General features: G+C 41.3%; 1 protein-coding gene across 5 annotated transcripts in view; it reads left to right on the forward strand.

The window, feature by feature from the left end:
* The window catches only part of agap3 (ArfGAP with GTPase domain, ankyrin repeat and PH domain 3), a 118,216-nt gene that overhangs the window by 44,443 nt on the left and 52,198 nt on the right, over window positions 1–21,575 (forward strand). For 3 of the 5 annotated variants that reach the window (XM_080907580.1, XM_080907582.1, XM_080907583.1), the window contains exons 1-6: window positions 240–2,322; window positions 9,524–9,582; window positions 12,002–12,089; window positions 15,213–15,298; window positions 18,696–18,837; window positions 19,272–19,406. In XM_080907580.1, the coding sequence (XP_080763706.1) occupies window positions 867–2,322; window positions 9,524–9,582; window positions 12,002–12,089; window positions 15,213–15,298; window positions 18,696–18,837; window positions 19,272–19,406 (1,966 nt within the window). In that variant the 5' untranslated portion in view covers window positions 240–866. Of the gene's footprint in view, window positions 1–239; window positions 2,323–9,523; window positions 9,583–12,001; window positions 12,090–15,212; window positions 15,299–18,695; window positions 18,838–19,271; window positions 19,407–21,575 lie in introns of those variants that run through there. The other 2 variants (XM_080907584.1, XM_080907581.1) reach the window with 1 other exon arrangement.

A 21,575-nucleotide genomic window follows, 5' to 3' on the forward strand; every position in this document is an offset into this window, starting at 1 on the left:
AAATGCCCACTTATGGCTGTTTCTTGTGGCTTGTATTCTGTATATATCAGTGTGTAATCAGCAGAGTCTTATCTCGATCCTGTGTGTTCACTTTTGTCTGTTTATACCTCCGGGGGCTGTTAGCAACTCTGGTGAAATCATGAGGGCGTGTTCAGTGTCCTTGGGATCCACTCCTTGTTTTCCATGTGTCCCGGGGGTTGGAAGGCAGCTGAAAGTTCAAACAGAGACACACTCCCTCATGCTCTACATGGCAAGAGCTCAGAGATTAAGGGGTTTCTCTGCACCGCCAACAACAGGGATTGCTCGCAGTTTGCAACTTGCCAAAGAAGAAGGATGATTCAGTTTTTTTGAGCTGTAACTTTTGTGTCTGTTACAGATATGCCTTTGTTGCAAAATCAGCAGTTAAAGTTTTGTTTTTCTTCTGTGCATCTACTTGCTCGAGACAGGTAGAATAGAGCGGAGCAAAAAGCAGCTACCATCTAAATGATTCTGCTGAGGAAAGGAGCCAGAGGATGCAGGTGGCAGCGAGGCTTTGAACTAACTTGTTTGAAGTTGTTTTTTTTTTCTTTCCTCATGTCAAAGGTGAAAGATTATACCTGGCAGAGGAATTTAGTCTTCAAATGAAGGACTTCATGAGCTGAATCTCAACTCTCTGGCAGAATGTAACACACTGGTTTCAGTGTGTTAATGAGGATGATTGTGTGAATCCGTCTGAATGAAGTGTGATACTTTTCCTTAGCAGTGGGAACGTGGATGTGACCCCAAGGAGTACAGCTATAGAACAGCAGCAGCAGGAGATAACTGTATACCAAGTCTCTGTAATCTTGAAAGAAACACATACAGATGCACCGGTGTCAGAGCTGGAAATGGGCCAGGTCACTCACACCCTGGTTGGGAATTGTCAGCCAAATGGAGAAATGACTTGTATAGTCCAAATGGAGAAAAGCCCGAGGTTGGGCAAGGCACAGCACGAGCTCAGCAGGTGGCTCTCCCTCAGTAGCGCCGGGAGGCATAGAGAGGAGGTAGTGGTGGAGGAGGATGAGGAGGAGTTGGAGGAGGTGATTGCGGGAAAAATGAAGACAGACAAGTTTTTTAAACCACCTTCAAAATACACAGGAAACTCCTTACAACAACACAGAGAAGTGGTAGAGCTAACAGCTCAACCAGACGCCAAGGAGCAGCTCATTCAGAGCTCAACATCGTGCTCTGCCACCATCCAGGCTAAAGGACTTGTTCATGGGAATCATGACAGTGCACCAGGAAGAAGGTCTCTGCCTTGGGCCCTGCTACGAAGGTCACATCAGGATGAAGCCCTGCTCGGCAGAAGGACGATGAGCATGTATGACGGTCCGGTCAAGGTCCAAAGAGATCGTCAGCCCGAACAAGAACGACGGCTGCTAAGGCCCAGGAGCGTTTGCATGCTTCCAGGCGCAGTCGCAGTTCTGCCAGAGCCCCAAGCCCAGGAATCCTGCAAATGGACAGGAAGTTTAGACAGCCACCAGCACAGGAGCAGGAAGGCTGAGCTAAGAGCAGTGGATGGCCTCAATCCTGTTGTGGCTCAACGGCCATCAGGCCCTGCGGAGGTGAACCTTAGGGTCCGCCAGAGGAGCTGGAAGCCCAGGCCCGTCAGTATGACAGTACTGGAACTAAAAAAGAGGGGCTCTGATGATGAGATAAACAGCGAGAGGAGTGGCAGCCACAGAGGTGGCGAAGGAGAGGGATTTTTCAAAGGAGGCTTACGACGGAAACTGTTTGGCAAAACCTCTCAAGAGAAGAACAAGGAAAAGCAAAATGACAAAGATGCTAAAATTTCCCCCAAAAACAACAAATCTGATACTTCAAGAAGTACACTGAGCTCTTTAAGACGGAGTTTTAGTCTGCGAATCAGGAGGACTCGTCCTAGGGATTTGGGTCCTGGGGTAGAGTCAAAGGAGTACTCTCAGACTAAAAGTACTGCTGAAGAGGCAACGATGCCTCCTCAACCCTTCTCGTACCTCACAGGAAGAAAGATTTCAACTTCCAGTGATCAGACGGAAGATGGAGGCATGCAGTACATTCAGTATCACAGCAGGGGGAAGGTCAAGGTAATGGAGGTACCTCTCCATCCACCAAAACTGACTTCCAAACCAGTTCAGGAAGAACAAAGTATATGGCAGCTCATAGCAAACCGTTTCAGGAGGAAAGACCAGCCAAGCAGTGGCAAAAGTGAAATTCAGCAGTCCCAAAGCAAAGACAGTGGTCAATATCCCCAGACTGGGAATAATAAGTCACAGCCTGTCACCATAGAGACTCTGGCAGGCATTGACTCCCACAAAGGTCAAGGTAAGACCTGCAAGACTGCTGATTTATTTCTCAGCTCAGTGCTCCATTTTATATACCCCCTCTTGCTCACTGCACAGAAAGTTACAGCTCGAGAGAAATAAGGAAGTGCACTTTTTTTAGGCCAAGCAAATGAAAAGCATGTGGGGGAATTGTGAGTTTGGATGGCATTCAAAAAAAGTCCAAAGAGTCCTTTTGGAATTTCTATTTCGGGTATTTTATTTCTCCAGTGTTTTTCATGTGTGAACCTCAGTTCGTGTGCACATGCACAGCAATTACTTTGCCTTCTTTGAGGTTTTTGTAGTTCAGTCAAAAAGTAGGTGAAGTGAAATCACCAGTGACTGCAAAGAACACATGATAACAGTTTGTTTTACAGAGGGGCGGCTGTGGCATAACACAGTCCCCGTGCTATCTCTGTGTTATCCTGACCCAGGCCTGCTTATTGGTCTCTCAGAGACGCAGCTTAAAGAAGTAGCATTAAAGCAGTTAGTGGCTGTAATGGGGATGCATTTGGCAGTCTCGCAATGCTAAATTAAGAGGGCTTACATACTGTAATGATGGGGAGAGGAGCAAACGACTTAAGCGCTGTGTTTAAAGGTTAACTCTGACAGTGAAGTGTGTTTGTCCAGTTGCCTGGAAGAGCAGGCAGAGAGGCAAATATTTGTAACTATCTGAATTAATGGCTGTGATTTGCTGCGTTTTGTGCGTCAAGCTCCAATTTCACACCTTTTCAAAGAGACCTAATTAGTCGTCTGTGACAACCTAATAACTTCCCCCGATGTCAAGTTGCACATGTCATGTATATATTCGCAACTTTTGAACCAGCAAAACATTTCTTTTGTTTTAATTTTCATGTTAAATTGAGACTCATGAAGGGGCTGAGGTCAGACTTGTTAATCTCTTGTCTGTTTGTATTCTCCCATGACACGTTACCAAGGATACCTATTGATTTGTTTTCCAGAGTCAAGTGGTATTTGTCCATTTCTTCCACTGCAGTCAGTCAGTCAGTCAAGCTTCAGGAATGTAGGTGTGCCGATCAGCTTCAGTTAAGCTGGGTGTTCAATGCCCTGGGCGGGACTCTGCGCTTGTTGCTACCTGCCTAACTGTTGGTCTTAAAGTAAATTAAATCCAGAAAAGCCGAAGCCCAACTCTTCTGTGACTGAACGCTTGCATACACTCAGGCTGTACTTGAGTGTGTGTATGACGTTTGGGTGGAGGAAGGGAGTTTAACAGGGGGAAGAGTTTGAGGTGTCCCCACCCCCACCTGTCGAGTAAACAAAGCCATCCTGTTGGATCCAGGAGTGGCCAGTGAACTGTGTGCTGAAATGGGGAGTGGGGTGTGGTCTCTGGGGTCCTTAGAGTCGGAGAAGCAGTGTAGGTGGTCAGCGGTGCACATGTGTAGCAGAGGTTGAAATACTGCAGTGGTGCTGCAGATAGAACTCTACAGTAACCTGTACTCTAACCTGTCAATGTAGCTTGCAGACAGGAAAACACTCAGTGATGGGTATTTTTTGGAGTTACCTTTTAGAGAAGAAAATCCCCCCCACGAAGGTGAAATCCAGACTCATTTATCTTAAATCTGACACAAAATATATTCATGAGGATGGAATTCCCTTTGTTTCCCTTTCGCTTTGCCTCCTTCGATATTAATTCATGTGGTGCTTCCTGTATGTGCTTTACCTTTCAGACGGAGTGGGCCTTACTTTAAAACCTGCAGAGGGAAAAATAATTAGAAAAAAATGCTTTTGTTTTTGGCGTTCATATCAGCAGGTGTAGTTGAGTCCCCAGCAGGTAGCTATGTTCAAGATAAATACACTTTCAGGGGAAGTTGAATAAACAGTGACACAGCGATAATGCCCTCTCAGCTGCAGCAGGACACATAGGGAGACGGCAAGATATTGGAAAAACCACTGAATCGCAGACAGTCTGGTTAGGAGCAGAGGGAAATCTGTTAATAACTGAATGTAACTTGTATATGAGCAGCTGCCACTGCAAATCTCAGCTCCAGTACATTGTGTTTTTCAGAACTGTGGCTCATTTGAAGCAGGATCCTGCTGTTTCACCAAGAGGTCTACCAACCATTTGCCAAAAAAGCTGCAATTTGTGGATCTTCTCTAACTTTGCTTTCAGTTTCATTCATGCATGACTGATTCCTTTGGTTTTTGTTCTTTTTTTATTATTCCTTTTTGTAGCTGCAACGATAACCTCTGGCACATTCCCTTCTTAATTTGACAAACTGAGTCCGTCAGCCTGGGCATTCCACTGCAAGGCTTCTTGAAAACCCAATTTGCAAATCTCATGTTAAATGTGAATTGGGATGTCCAATTTATTTTAAGGGGAAGTGATCAATGCCTTTCTGCAGACAACACAAGGCTCTGGGAGCTTTAAGTAGGCCAGACCATCCAGGTTGCATTAGACGAGCTCGGGGTAAAGATTTTCCCCTTGTTCTCTGGTGACTGTGTTTGTCACTTACCTAATTTGATGGAAATGACTGGCTTGTGCTTGGGAGCTCAGCAGAAGAAAAGTAAGAGCTCTTATGCTTGTTTTTTTCTGTAATTTCTTTCTTTTTTTTTTTTTATTGTAGAGCTACAGAAAGAAGATGCTGCAGGACCGTCTTTGTCATGACATGCATGATAAAAGTAGCCAGACAGGGAATGTCAGTTGGTGAATCATCAGAGTAGAAACACTAATTGCTAGCTAAATTCTCACTCTGTAATTCATGACGGAAGGAAAGTATGGTTGGAAAGTTGGTCAGAGTAAGAGTGGAAGTTTAGATCTCAAGGTTGTCCTCTCTCGTTCCCCAAAAAACCACTTCAGATTCACTGCACATTGGCACGCATGCATGCATGTGCATACGCACGGACTTGCTGCTCACATTAGATTTTCTTTTCTCATGGAATAAGTTGGGGCTTCGCTTGTGCTTCGCTACCCTCAGACTGAGTGGTCATTTTTATCTGAGCAGACGTGAGCAGCGAAGTGAAAGACCTGACAAACATGCTGCCAACAGTTTTACCCTCACAGAGACAAAGACACTGGTGTCCTCTGTAGGCATCGCGAGTCCCGGGGCTCCCTTGTTTCCATAGGCATTCTGGGACACAGCGATATGGGGATGGTCATATTTAAAGAATGACGTAATGCTGACGACATGGATTCAGTTAGGGGTTTTTCTTTTAGTGGGGGAACAGTTCGGTTCCACTTTATCTCTTTCGGGATGGCAAATTTCAGGCATCTTCACCATGATGCTGTTTCTTTGTTGTGTTCTTGATTTCAATATTATTTTAGTGAAAGGCACTCATTTTCTATTGCTTCCTTTTGTTGTTATTATTGTCTGTGAAAGAATAAGTGGTGCTGTTTTCCGGTAGTCAATGCGGTGCTCCAGAGAGGAAGCGATTGTCAGTGGCCAACAACACAATTTCTGCATTGACCTGCGATGACCCAAAATTTCCCTTCATGGCTACACGTTAGTTGGGTTGAGTTTAAAATACTCCTTGTTTAAAATCTGAAAATCGTGTTTTTTGGGGGCTTCATTTATCAAATATTATTCTTTATTCATTCTGCTTTATTTCACTAATAACCAGTTCTTCATTAAAAGGACAATCTAGGAACTACTTGCTAATTATATTACTGTACTGACGAAAGCATCTATGTACCCATGATGGCAGGCTTGTGCTAATGATACAGTAACAGGATGTAAACATTAGATGGGCTGTGATGAGACAGTAGAAAGAAAATAGTTCCTATATGAAAGTGCCGGACCATTCTAGTAACAAGGTCATGATACCACGTTTGACAAAAACATATTTGTTGGCACTTTAAGTACAACAAAAAAAGCTGCGTTGAGTTCCATTATATTCAAGAGAAAGCAGATATTACTACAGCCAGTATAAATGACTCACAATCTAGTCAGATAAATAGCAATGCAGCCCAGAGGAACATACAGAAAGTTTGATTTTGGGTGAGCTGTTAACAAAGCCTGAAAGACTGGCACCTTAAGATGGGTTCATGTAATTGCTATTTTTGAGCATTACCGCTGGTTGACCTTTCAATAACAAGAAACAGGAACTGTAATAAAATGGGGCGGCAGCCTTATCGGAGATCGCCCCAGAGAGCCGTGACCTGCATTGAGTTTCCTGCACTTAAAAACTGAGGCAGTTTGGATGTCTCCGCTCATGTTCTGACATGTCAAACCCACACTGAGAGGGCTTAACTGGAGGCGTGCTGTTTAAAGACTCCTCTGCTCCAAACAATGGTTGGTGAAAGGCCCCTGTGTTCGGGATGCACTCTCCTCTCCCACAACAAGTGAGACATCCACAGCAGAGTGACGCTCTTTGTAAATGGATTGGAGAAAAAGTCAAGATTTTAACTGATTTTTGTTTTTGTGGGTTTTTTTTTAATGGACAAGTCAAGGGGAATTTTTGGCTCATGTCTCCCCGTCTATGAGTCATTTATGCTTTTAGCATATTTTGGGAAAAAAACCCTGAAACATGTCCTATAATGACACTGGGGTCCTTACTGTTTATGCTTTGTGTCTTTTCATATTGGCATCGCCTGCAGCAAAAAGAAAAACCGCCATAGCTGTGTAATGATGGTGTACGAGTAGTTTAATTGTTATGGTTTAGAGATGTGGAGGGGGTTACCTGTGCAAGGCGGCATGTAGGCTCCTGTATTAGAGATGGTATCTTATTTGGGAGGTTCAGATGGCAAGAAAGCCTTGATCCAAAACAGGAAGGTGGTCTTTGTTCTAATAGATGTTATGACACATAGCTGTACTCCATCTCTGTGGGAAATGGGCACAGCTTGTGGAGCTGTCATTTGTGTTTTTAGTTCTGAGGGTTCACATTGTACTTTATAGTGTTCTGCCCTTTTTCAGAGCTCTATTATCTAGTCAATGTCTCCAAATGTCACTGGTAAACCTACCATGCTGAATCAAGCCTGATAATAACTGCCTTTTAAAACAGATTAGCAAAATCCCCTCCTAAGATTGGGCTGTACATTGAAATGGCCTTCACAGACTGCATTAACTACTTCTTCACACTTGTGTTGTGTACAAATAAACAAATCTAGAGGAAACAGAAGAGTCGGACAGATTGAAAATCGTGGGGATCGATCCATCCATCCATGCATTTTCTTAACCACTTATTCAAATCAGAATCTGGGGGCTGGAGCCAGCTGACATTAGCTGACAAGCAGGGTAGTGGCTCTTGGGGCTTCATCTAATATCGCCGTTAGTTTTTGGTTTAAGTTGCTTTAATCAAAGTGCTTCTATCATTGAACTAAGCCTGAAAAACTGGCACCTTAAGATTCCTTATACTCTGAATGCAGGGAACAGTTTTTCCAGGTATCCGTTGTAACCAGCAGATACCTGGTCCAAGGTATTTTGTGATGTTTACAAATGGAGATAAACTTTTTAAAAAGTTAATTCGTCTTCAGATGTTAGCTGATGAATTTAAGATTGCATTTCAGTAAACGGGGTTCCACTTTTGAGGGGACCTGCATGCAGCTAAGGCCTGCTTGGATTTGATTGGTCGATTGAATTTGAACTAGGAGCGGACTATAGACTGAAACCAGAAAGCTTCCAGCACTAGAAATCACCAGAAGGTTCGAATTCAGCTCATTCATATGCAGATATGTTTCTGGAGGATTATAAAAAAAATCCTACTTTATGCAAATTATTATCACAGAAATATGAGATGCACTGATTGTAATTTTCTTGGCTGATTTTTATTTCTTATTTATTTATTTATTTATCTACTGATTTATTCATTTAGTTATTTATTTAATTTTATTTTTGCTTATTCCAGTTTTCTAAGCTCTATAAGGGACAGCTTATACAAAAAAATCAACTTTTTTTTTCTATGTGGGATATTTTTACACTAAAATAAATTATTACGTTTCTTAATTTCCCACAAACTGGACATGATAGACTCTCACTGAAAGAACTGAGAATAAAGCTACAGATAATTAGCTAAAATGGGTTTCTATACATTTGCCTTTACTTGACATATTTTACCCTACCAAACAAAAGCAGGTTTATCAGATTTATATATCAACACAAATGCAAGTTACATAAATAATATAATAATTATGTTTATAACTTCATCAGATAGCAGCACGTGGAACCTTTGCTCTTTTTTTTTTTTTTTTACTTGGCTAAACAATTTTTTTTCTTTTGTTCCTGCTTTGAGCCCTTGCTCATACCGAGTCTGTAGATACTGAGCTCTGGATAGCTTTAGCTTTAGCCACTCTTCCTTTATTAGCCTCTTTAAAATGTCCATGTTCAGCTGGGTGAGGGTGATTTAAGTGTCTCATTAGGTTTAACATTTCATGGCGGTTCCTCCATGGTTTACTTTGGCCAACTTTGTGTCTTCCTCAGAGCTCAGTAATGGCTGTGAGCAACTATTAGCCTGTGCTGCTGTGCACATGTTGCACATGCATAATCAGACATATGTGAGGCTGTCCTATTGGTCACCAGTCAAGAACACAGCATGACTGTATCTTTTTCTTTTTACTTATTTAAAAATTCTACTTTTTTAAAGTTTTTTTTTTTTTTTACCTGTCTTGTCCAACAGCATTTATTATCATAATTATGATCTGAATTCACTGTTTGCCATACAAATTTGGTTTGCCTAAACTCTATAAATAATGTTTTAATAATTCATATATTTGTATTATTATTCACATAGGATATGTGTAATTTAGCAATGCCAAAGCTGACAAGCAGGGAGGGGTTGAAGTGGTAAAGAGAAGAAGGGGGGAAATTAAAGAAAGATAAAAGAACAATGAGGGAAAATAGGAAAAAGGTAAAAATAAAAGGACAAACATTAGAACACGACAGGCCAAATGGCTATATATTCATAACTACACAACTTTTTCACTAAAGTTGGCTCTATCTATCTGCCATAAAACTTTGATTCAGTGGTTCTGGTTAACATGTGTGCAGGAAATCTTTTTTTAAAAAAGGGCAACAACCCCACAATTCCTTTAAAAATGTTTTACTGTAATTGACTGCTGTGTAAGTCGAAATGCTTGATGTGACTGGTGTAGCATTCAGCATAAAACTTATTGCAGACTCTTTAAATTCAGCCGCTAGCAAAAGCTGTCGGTGCCATATTATAGCTGGGGGTCAAATAGAACAGAACGCATATTATCGCTTAGTACTTTTTGCTTTTGTCATTTACGTCTTCATTTGTCTTTTTCTTTTTAGACTCTTTTGTCAACAGCCAGGAATGGACATTGAGTCGATCAGTGCCGGAGCTGAAAGTGGTGAGTAACTTTTTTTTGTTGTTTTTGACAATCCTGGTGTTAATTTGCCCTCAGAGGTTTCATCTTACTAACAGATTTAAATGTCAGTGGGAAAGCATGTTCTCTCCATGTAATACTAGTTTTGCATTTCACATGAGAGGGAACATTTGAGAAATTGGCTGGACTTTTTCCCTGGCACATAGTGGGTGATTTTTAATGAGATGCGTTGGCATGGCGATACAGGGTGGTTTTGCAGCAGGACACAGGATGAGTGACAGTTTTGGGCTAGGCCGGTGACACATCCTGGGTCCGCTCCCACCCGCCAGTGAAGCACACGCACAACCTCTGCCAAATGCACTACTAACATCCTCACATGATTTAATGCCATACCCACATAAAGACTAGCAGCCTTGAAAGGCTCCGGTCTGCCGTTCTCCCAATGGATATGATATTTTCAGTGTTAGGTGAATTCATTGTTGTGGCACCTCGAAGAAGGGGAAACTTCAATGGGGGGATTCACAGCAAGCACAAAGACAAACTTCCTTTATTGGCTTCAAACACTTTTAAATGCGTCTGTTGCTTTTTATGTTTCTAAGGTGTTAATTGGCAGCTTCCATGCGGGGGTTTGTTAAATGGACCCGGTAAGACTAAATTAAGTGTCGCAAAAATAGTAATCATTCTTTTCAAAACTTTCACAGAGTTACCGTGCAGCGACAAGGTCGTGCTGAAAGGAAGTTGGTTACAACTCTCAGAAGCTTTTAAAAACGATAGGGGGGAAAAAAGCAGGTTTTGCTTTCTTCCTCTTTGATACCACAGTAATAGGGGTCAAAACAATTCCTGTAGATGAATTAAAACGATTAAAACCATGTGAGAAAACCTCTAATTTTTTTCTGCCGCAACAGTGAGCTGTACTCTGGTACTGTTGATTTCGTGCTGGTGACTTGACTGTGGTTAAATCCTGTTTTATTGTCATCTTTTGATCATCTCACATCAGAGCTAAACGTCTACAAAGAAGAGTGAAGGTTCTGTAGTAGCATAATGCTGATACAGCATTTCGAGATCATAAATCCTATATACCAGCGGGCCACAAAGCCCAGCAGTTAAACAGCAGGAGAATGCTGGTTCTGTGGCACATTCAAAGCCTTTTTTTTGACTCACAGCTTTTACAGCACCACAACTTTTTGCTAACTTTGAATTTATTCATAGCTTATTCTTCTGGGTACCTCATGATATATATACTTCAGTTATAAAGAAGCTAGACTAGGAAAAGACCTTGAACACACCTTTTCTCTTGTGCCTCAAACTTCCCTATAATTAGAACCATACCTGCTTTAACACCCACTAATGATCTGTGGAAGGAGAGGGCGATGGTGGGTAGAGGAGGAGCTGGAGAGGGAGGAGATGAGGCATGTTGCAGTCTTTGTTCTTCCCAGACATGCTGGCATCGTCAGCCCACCCTCAGCCATGCATCACCCCGAAGGCACTGCAGTTTGGTCTGGTCTAGACGGCAGGGAGAGGTAGAACAGGACAGACTACAACCAAAGTCGGGTGTAAATCAGAGGCACTTGGACAATATTTCAAACTCACATGCCCTACGAAAGGGACCTTTACCCCCTTGAACACAAACCATATGGAGTTTCTTTTACTGCCTACTACCTTCTAAAGTTTTTAATTTGATTTTCTTCCACCTAGCCAACACTTGTTTTCACTTCAGGCCAGTGTGTAATAAAAATCTACTTAGCAGAGAAGCTAAAAAATGGAGTCACCTTTAGGTTTAGTGTGAAAGTTTCATTACTTTTTCAAATAATTACACCTTGACCAATTTTAAGAGTAAAAAAAAATAATAATAGAAAAATCACACCCACAAAACTACATTTTTCATTTTTTGAACAAGAAACTTGCATACTGGTAAAAAAAAAAAAAAGAGTTAGTCTTTTCAAAGATGCCTTAAATGCAGCACTTCTTCTTTTTTTACTTATGTTCTTAAATGCACACACATTGAAATATATGCGCAATAAAAATGCCCAGAACGTCAGTCTTTGATTTTTCAGTTGAGTTCTGATGGTATGTCTCTGTAGAAAGAATAATCTCTAAAACTTTAGTGACTCATACAGCTAGGATTTAAGACTTAGCAGCATAACTAAAGATTAGGAATTAAATAAGATGTGGAGATGGTTTTATTTCTGATATTATTGACCTTGATGCAGTGTTTTCCTTTTTGCCACACACAATTTGCACACACTGGGCTGAAAACTTGCAAAGCCTTTATGATTGAGGTTGAAGCTTCAGTTTTTTGGAAAGAAAATATAAAAAAATAAAACTCAAAACAGCACGACTTATGCAATTTCAGTGCCTTTGTGGTAGGATTTTTTTTCTTTTTCTCTGTCAGGTCACTTGAACCTGTACATCATCTCATAGCTTTTTGCTCTTGGACTTGCAGGGGATTGTGGGAAACCTGTCCAGCGGGAAGTCTGCCTTGGTTCATCGATATTTGACAGGGACATATGTGCAAGAGGAATCGCCTGAAGGTAAGAGCCTGCTGAAGAAAGCGTGGGTCAGGAGGTGGATTACAAACATGATGCCCAGCACAAAGATCAGAGCATTGCAGATTAAATGCAGCATGTTTACCGTGGCTCTTTTGACCTCAGCGCCTCAGCTGCCGCAGCCTGTCATATGTATTACATTGTTGACGATGTGTGAAAAGCTGGTTTTGTCAGCTTTCTGTTAGGATGGGACGGTTGGGTGACCATATTTGGAAGAGTGTAATAGGATATTTAAATAATGAAGAACAGCACTGTTTTTTGTTTTTTTTGCCGCTTCTGTGCGTATTTTTATAATTAACTTCCATTAAACTGTTTTGTTTTGGATTTTGTTAAGCTTCCAAATGGCGAGATTGATAACTGGCTCAGTTCTATTTCTCCCTTCACTGAAAATGGAGGGAAAATGACAAAATGTAACATTTCTAGTAATTTGAAGCTCATTACTAAAACATGCAAGTAAAAGTGGCACTGTAAATGAAGGTTTTTGTCACACTCAGGTGCTTTTTACACATTTAAAGCACTTGATATGAAAGGAATCCTTTTATGTGTGTGTGTATATATATATATATATATATATATATATATATATATATATATATATATATATATATATATATATATATATATATATACACACACACACACACACACACACACACACACACACACACACACACACACACACACACACACACACATAAACCAAGAATGCCCCCCTCTGGCCTGAAGACTGCGTCCTCTACAAATTCCAGCAAGATGTTGGCAAACCCAGAGTTAACTGATGATCTTTGAGGGGTTTGCAGTGTTTCATTTTAGTGTAATTATAGTGAGGATGAGACATGAAGCGCATAATTAGTTTCTGGCATTTTGCTGCACCATGGGAGAAGGAAAAAAATCCTCATAGCTTAATTAGTCCTTGAGAAATCAATGGCTGAAATGCTGGGGGAGGAAAAAAACCCCAGATCGACCCTTGTTGCTTTAATCAGGGAAATGTATCGGCTCATATATGTCCGTGTCCCTTCACATCGTTGCTCTGATACGACGTACCTGTCTGGCGAACACCGGGCACCTCATTGTTTCTTGCGCTTCAACACTGGCTTCACTCCAGACTGACTATTAACATTGCAGAGAAGCTTCACCCAGCAGAGGGAAGGTTCATCCGTGGCTGTTTCTTCACTGTTTTGTTCCTGGGCTTTTGCTATGATATCTGAAAAAAGGTACTGGGGTGTGTTACTATGGCAACGCCGGATGGAGCTCCGTTGGATTGTGGCTCTGTGTCAAGGTCTAAGCCTCCGTGTAAGCAGAGTATGCTTACTGCGTGTTAACCATGCCTACCAACTCACCGTCTCTCTGTAGGCTGTGTGTGCAATGTTATCACTCGCCTGTTTTTTTTTCTCCTTTATGAGACGTTGAGCACAAATTCACATTATTCATAATTAGTCTTCATCACGCCAGGAAGAGAGAGTGAGGTAGTCTGCCTCATTTATTCACAGCATTGGCTTATTCAGGCTCTAAATAGAGACGACGACATTCTGGATGATTATGTAACTGAGATGTTTGCTTTGAATTTCCATCCATGTTTTCTCCAGAGCCGTATGCTTTCATTACAGATACTGGTTTCTGAGAGTCTCCTCCATAATCCGTTCTGGAGTACGAACATGTTGCCAGCTTCCATGCAAACCCTTTTCTCTGATAAATCTTTGGTTTGCTCTGATGCAATCAGCATTCACACATACAGATGCATAGTTTCTCAGTGCTTTGTCGGAATCTGCAAAGCGCTTTGACTTCAGTAGAAAAATATAAATAAATAAAAAGCTGACTGGTGGTTTATGAATCTCTCTCTCTCTCTGCATGTTATGCAACCAGCATCCAGCAGGCTTTGAGAGCCCGTGCAAAAGGCTGGGAGAATCCCCGATTTGCAGAGCGGGCTAAAATCGACTTAAAAGCGTGGAAGTGTGGCTCAAGTGCACGCTGACACAGGAATAGTGTCCGACTATTAAAAAGAAAAAATCTGGGGCCCCGCCCACTTACAGCTCCTCTGATGTGTGATCTTTAGTTCTGTGGGCTGGTTTAACAACACGATTTCCAACTTGTTCTTACTCAGTCGTTCCAGGAGTGCACACATCTGCTGCCTTCAACATAATTTTCCTTTTTTTTCGGGGGGGGGGGGGGATACATTTCACGATCATTCGTAGACCTTTTTAAATGTGTGCCTTATTCAGTTTTTGAAACGGCTTTTGGCATATTTTTTTGTATTCATGAGACATCGTTTTCACTCCCAGGGACATCTCTAGCCTCACAACTTTCTCATTTCAATGTTTTTAATCTCCACAGGATCGAGAACCATTCAAATGATATGCAAAATCTAATTTACAGCGTGGTTCTCCCATTGGTGTAGTCTTTATCTGCAGCCAGCTTTGCTAACGGCAAGGAAAATCTATTTGGGCTACAAAAGAAATGAAGAAAAGGGGAGAGAAACTCAAGGCAGTATGGATGCTACGTTCTTAACTTTCCACCAATTTTTCTGGGATGTGACTTAAAGCAGAACAGTTTCGGAGTCACGACACATTTACTGGATTCTGATGTTTATCTCCCATTGCTTCCTTTCCATCCTTTTATCATCTTTTCTAAAATGAAGTCTATTTGTCTTAAGATATCATTTATTACAATTAGCCGGAGAGTGTTTGTGAAGCAAAAGTCGGGCCTTTTCGTGACTCATGGAAGTGCAGTGATAGTGGCGCTGAACTGGTTCCCTCAGCAGCTGTGCATTTGACACGCTAAATGGCAATTTCTCGCCCACATAATTGGCTCCAGAGAGACCTGGTTTCCTGTCAGCATGTGATCCAGGCAACACCGTGTTCAGCAAGTCTAAATTGAGAAGCTGCACTTAAATTCAGATGCATATCAACAAACTTTTAAGAGCCATACATTTCAATTGCTTTCTTCTTCTTCTTCTTTTTTAAATTATCAGTGGGTGTGAAATGTGTCTGCTGTCTTTCCTTTTTTTTGACAACCCCCTGGTGGTTGGTTTACGTTCTAACAGACAATTTACACTTTGATTAATTGACTGGCTGTGGAGTAAACTCTTGGAATAAACATCTCTTCCTTTAGGTGGACGTTTCAAGAAAGAAATTGTGGTGGATGGACAGAGCTACTTACTTCTGATCAGAGATGAAGGGGGGCCTCCAGAATTGCAGGTAGGATCCTTAAAAAGGTCTCTTTAATCAAAAGCTGCTGGGTAGAAACTGTCAAGCTGACAGAGCCTGCTTAGAGACAGACCATTACTTCTCTACAGGACTGTTTGGAGCAGACAGAACTCTGTGGGTGTTCTAACAAAAGCAACAACGGATCGATGCAAAAGCCAAGTCGAGATGATTTTTGTGGTCAAAGAATCAACGCCTAATTATCTTATTAGTATGCGAAATCTGAAGAGTTATGGTTAATTTTTAGGAGAAAATGTGATGTTGTGACACGTGTTATGACAGTGCAGCCATCAAAATCTTATCTTCGATTATTTGTGAACAACGGAGGGCCCAATTTTGAGCTACTGCAGGACTTTGTGACATTGGCTGTCTCCAATTTATATACTTTATCCAGTCTAAGAAACTATGAAGCTGAAGCATCAATGTCTTGATCAATCATCCAGGTAAGGAAACCCCAAAAAGTTTATTCTGTTCATCTGGACGTAGCATTTTCGGTGGGAGAAACATTTCATCGCTCATCCGCGTGACTTCTTCAGTCTTAGCTGACTGCAGGTTTCCCCAGCTTTCCCCAAGAGTACATATGCAAAAGGAAAATAGCACCACTGGCAAACAATCATCATGATCAAAATGCTTTCCTTTGTAAAGCACGATGTTAGAAATGTAGTAGAGAAGTAAGAAGAACATTGTCATGCTACTTTATTATTTATACTTGAAGTAGAATAAGTAAATCCACTTAATTATGGGAGTGCCTGTGATCACTGGCACTGTTTGTGTCAGCAAAGCATGATATCTGACAAATCTCCTTGTTACACCCTGTTTCCACCTTCACTCCTACAAGGCTCTACTCAGACCGATTTCCATAGATGGGAGGATTCAGTTTCCCATAACCAATCATGAGAGACTAACGTGCCCCCCCCCCTCCCCACCCCATGAATGTAACCTAATTTCAAGTCCACCTTGATGCATGCTAATGGCACCACACTGTTATACAGCTGCATAAACCGTGAGTTTAGCCTGTTCCTTCGTTTAACTGCTGTGCCTCAGGGGTGCCAACAACAAACATGCACTGGCCGTTTAAATTTAATATCGCTGTTGTGGCACAAAGCTTGACTACAGCCCATGTCAGTGATTGGCTAATTGGCACTCATGGGACACCTGTTTTTGTAACTGAAAAACTGTTGTTTCATGACGTAATGTCCGGCCAATGAACACGTCCAAAGAGCTTGACTCATTCAAAGCTGGCGGAGCTTTACTTATAAACTTATCTGAACTGATGACTTCCTCATGAGGTCACAGAGGAATGTGACGACATCTACAGTACCTTTTTGTCGCCTAGCGGCCGTAAGCTCTCGAACACATGAAGGAAGGGTTGGGAAAACAAGGGGCAGGGGTCGTCACACTCCTTACTGTACAAAGTCGGGCTTCCAGCAACACAAGCTTGAAACATAGTGTTTGATGACATGGACAAAGAACAAATATAGATTCCTTAAATTTTAGTGAGATAAGAAAAAAAGTAAAGTTAACCCTTATTTATGTTTTTTTTCCATTTGACAGCAGTAAAAATACCATAAAGGTCATTTTTTTTAGCTTGAAATTTGATGACTTTCTTAAAGTGCCCTGATATGCCACATTTGCACACAGAGATGGCCAACTTCTGGCTAACCCATCTAACTAATTTTTAAATAATAATAATACAACAGAATAATAAAAAGTCCAAACTTTATGTCCTCCTTAACATTTGTACTTCATATGTACTTAACATCTTCCAAAAGTCATCTAATGGACGGGATTGAAGTGTTCACTGGGCTGATTCTGGCCCCCAGATTTCTGTTTGACACTCCTGTCTTAAACCAATAACAACATATAAAAGGGGTTAGGGTTAGAAAAAAATCACACTGATGTAAAGGTCTAAAAAACACGTGTCAGATGTGATACACTTGGCGTTACAAAGTTAATACATGCTTTGTGGTCACCCATAATTACAAACTCACAGATTTAACGTTGGTTCTACTGCCCACTTCTTAGACATTAGGATTCACTCTTCCCATTCTCACCAGCATGGTTTCCAGCTGCAGCAGGCAGCTGTTTTAAGCAGAATCTGTGATAAGCCCAGTGTATACTAAACAGCCCAGCACTAAACACCAGTCGAGCAGTGTTAGCAACAAACACACAGGGGCACATTTAGCAGGTAGAAGGCTTTATATGAAACAGGACCCATTTGCCTGGTGATCAGAAACAAATTAATTGACTTTTTATGTTCACAGGTTATACTTATTGGCCCCAAGTTGGCTAGTCACAACATCTTTTTATACACTGAGTAATATGTACTCAGTTACTTTGCACCCTTAAAGTAAATAAACTCTCTCACGTGAGTCTTTCTTCTAACTGCAATGTTATTAATATTTTCTGTTGCTAAGCTTACATAGATTTGATGAGGGATTTAAAAAGATTCAAATGTAATAATCGGATTCAATTAAAGGCCCAAGTATCAAAACCACCAGCCCCGGAGAATATAGACAAACTTGCTTGTGGCTTCATTCACAGGGTTCAGTGTTTCCGGTGTATTTACCCTGCAGTTGTTTTAGCGGCTAGTGATGCCTGGCTTGGCAAAGCTCCGATTTACGCTTGCATTACGCTCGGCGAGATTAGGGAATAGAAATGAGTGCAGCTCAGTTGTCAGCTGCCTGTATAATTACTGGCATAATTAAAGGCCTCCATTATGTTCCCACTCGCAGGAGGCTGAGCACAGTTGTGGTTTGGAAGCTCGATTTGCCATTCAGTCCCTGTGGGGGTCTGGGCAAACGTAAAAGCTGAATAAAGAAGAGGGCATTACAGGAGAATAGTTTGTCACTTGATTGTCACTGTTACTAGTACTGTGGAGTCAGCTTAGCCTATTTCCTGCTGTGGATGTTGAATCAGATTGATTCGCTCTGCTCCCTGTTGGATCATAAACTATCCAGAAATTCTGACATATATAGAGATGACACGGAAAATACACATTTTCCTGTATTATGGTAGCTGTGGGGATAAAGAAAGCAGATACGCATTCAGTAGTAATCATTATTCATTCAGTCTGTTCACCTTGGTCTGGTATCTTGCCTAAAAACATGTTTCAGTGTCCTAAGATTGTTGCTACACTGCCCCCTTGTGTAGATATACATGAAGTACAATAACAGTAAAAGTGCTGCAACCTATTATAAGGTAAAATGTATTCATAAAAGCTAAAACAAATAATGGTTTCCATCCCTGTCTCCCATTATCCCTTTTAAAATAAAAAAAATAGTATATTTTTGTGGTCAGTGCATCAGCGATAATAATGCAAACGTTAATTTGTGCAAATGTTCTTGTGGTAGATTTTTTCTTTAACACATTACCTCTGCTCTGCCCTCAGTTTGCTGCCTGGGTGGATGCAGTGGTTTTCGTTTTCAGCCTGGAGGATGAGATCAGTTTCCAGACGGTCTACAATTACTTCTTGCGCCTTTCCAGCTACAGGAACACAGCAGAGGTCCCCATGGTCCTCGTTGGAACACAAGGTGCTTGCCCTGCATCTGATATGTATATACAAATGTTCTTTATTGCCTCTTACATAATGAAACTATAGCTGTTATATGCTATTCTTTAATAAGTGAGGTATATTGAATTTATATCTTAATGTCAACAAAAGTCAGGAGAAGACCAAAACAGTTTTTGTGGTTTGAGTGCCGATTTGTTTTTGTGCAAAACGGACCTCTGTTGCTGTCCACACATCATTAAAACACACCAGCAAAGCACGCTGTTGCACATCAGTACCCATCAGTTTTGGAAATATGGAAATATGTAGGCGTCTTTCAGATTCCGAGTATATATTCGGGACTTCTCTGTGGGGGTTTTTGGTGAAAGCTGTTGACACTGGGTATTGCCAGCTTCATTCATGGAATTAAATGTTTGATCCACATCTTTTTTTTTTTTTATTGCTCTCTTCTGCTAGATGCAATCAGTGCTGCCAACCCCAGAGTGATTGATGACTCACGGGCCAGAAAGTTGTCAAATGACCTGAAGCGCTGCACGTACTACGAGACCTGCTCCACCTACGGCCTGAATGTGGAGAGAGTCTTCCAGGACGGTGAGAGGGGGTGTTTTAAAAGTGCAGATAGGTTAAACAGGAAGGTGTAAAGCGTAGCTTGAATGTAATGACGTTTTATTTTACAGCCCACTTTTAGTTCGATATACTTAGTAGGTTGTTTATCCTGCAACGCTTCAGTCAGTCGAAAGAGCAAACACTTGTCAGCATTTGCTAATTTTAGAATAAACTAGTTCTTCAAATGTAAGGATATATGCTTAGGAACAATGTTGCAAACTTTAGATAGGCATTTTACATTTTTGCTGTTTGTAATGACCTTCGTCTAAATTGCCTTATTCCCAGGTTCCATTGCAGGCAAAACATTTAAATTAGCCTCATTTCAATTCCACTCTCAGACTTCCACTTAGGATTTCTTGACAGTTTCTTGAAGAAACATTTAAATTGCAGTTTTTCAAATACCGGATTTTGTGTGAATCCGACTAAGATATGCAATCTTGTCACCTCCTTCCAATTTTAGGAAACACGGTCCAATTTGGTATAACTTGTATTTGCAAAACTATGAGCCTAGTAATTAGTGTAACCCTTATATTACACCCTCTGGAACTGGCTCAAACTGGCAGGGAGGGCATTCACAGAAGAGTTTTTCTCAAAACCAATGTAACTTAATAAAGCTGAAACTCACAAGTCGGCATTATTAGTGTTAGTTATTAGTGTCCTGTTTGCTGTGGAGGTGCTGAAAGGTGCAAAAAAAATGAAGGGAACAGGAGGTTTGAGGGAATAAGCACATTTTTATAGCCTGGAAGGTCCAGCTGCCAGTCTGCCAATGTCAGCCAGTTTCCCCCTGATGCACAGCCTCCACTGTGTGATGCCGCTCCCTCACATGGGAAAATGTTGGATCAACTCAATAAACTTGGATCAACATTTTCCTTGCTTTCCCGTGTAACTTTGTAAAGACGAGAAGAATTTGTGTCGAAATTTCCATAATGACAGTTGTTTCTCTGTTTCTCTTTACCTCAGGCTACATGCAAAGTACTATAATATTTCACATTCAGTAACATATGATTGTCAGTACTGCAATTAGTCATTGTGGAAGTTAGATTCATGATCAAGGCTCGCATGTAAATGTGGACTTCATTCAGTTCGGCATAAATGGCGGAAAAGCACCATCTTGTATATTGTCTCTTTTTCAACTTTCTGGAAACTCTTGAGTTTTTCCCTGAATCCATAATTGAAGTCATGAAACTGTTATTTGGAAACTCGGCTGCTTCAACTCTGGCACATTTTCCCCTCGGGCGGCAGCTCCTTTGAAAGGCTGTCATCCCTTCAGAAAACATCTGAATATGTAACGCTGTGTTCACTTTGCATTTAACTGACTGTTGATGCGCAGGCACGTTGTCTTCCCCCCCCCTGCCTTAATTGCTTCCTGAAGCTCAATTTGAAATAATTAAAAGAGATGAAGGGAGCGCTGGCTGTCTGGAGAAGTCGCCCAGTATCACTCGCACCCTCTTTCTGTATTTGCCATGCTGCAGCAGGCAGCCGGGCGTTATGGTCCCAGCTGTCAGCACGACTTCAGATCATCTCCCCTTCCCTCAATGCTAATTCACGTCACGCAGCCCCGAACATCACCTCCCTCCTTCGACGCCTCGCGCTCAACCCAGTCGCGTGTGCAGCAAATTAACGGTTTACGCCACCACCAGCATAGCCAATCAGGCTGTGACACAATAGTTCCATTTGGCTAACATCACACTATAGAGCTCCATGAATGACAGAAAAAAATTAAAGCAAGTCATTTTGTATGATTACTTTTCTTGGTAACCTTATTGTCCCAGGAGACATGCATAAGCAGTATGTTCCTTATTACCTGCCTGGAAAACAAATGGCCCGAGGAGGTCTAGATAATGTGCGTAGTTGGGAGTGCTAGTTTTCTTTCATTGCTTTTAGCGCTCTACAAAGACTTTTTTTGGCATTTGAATTGCATTAAGACTGAATGTTGTGATGCTGTAGTCCAAATCTACAGCAGTCACAAGGTGAGATGCCTGATGTAGTTTTTCTTCTATCTCTTGCTCTAATGCTGTCAAGAAAGAGTGGAGAATTTTACATACATGCAACCTTTAATAGCTTTTGAAAGAAAGCTATGCAAGTAAACGCATCAATCTGCTATTTACTATAACTAATAGAAAATTATGTCTGCTACTAGCATATCCCAAAGTG

This window comes from Rhamphochromis sp. 'chilingali' (genome assembly GCF_963969265.1).
Source record: "Rhamphochromis sp. 'chilingali' genome assembly, chromosome: 16".
Lineage (NCBI taxonomy): Eukaryota > Metazoa > Chordata > Actinopteri > Cichliformes > Cichlidae > Rhamphochromis > Rhamphochromis sp. 'chilingali'.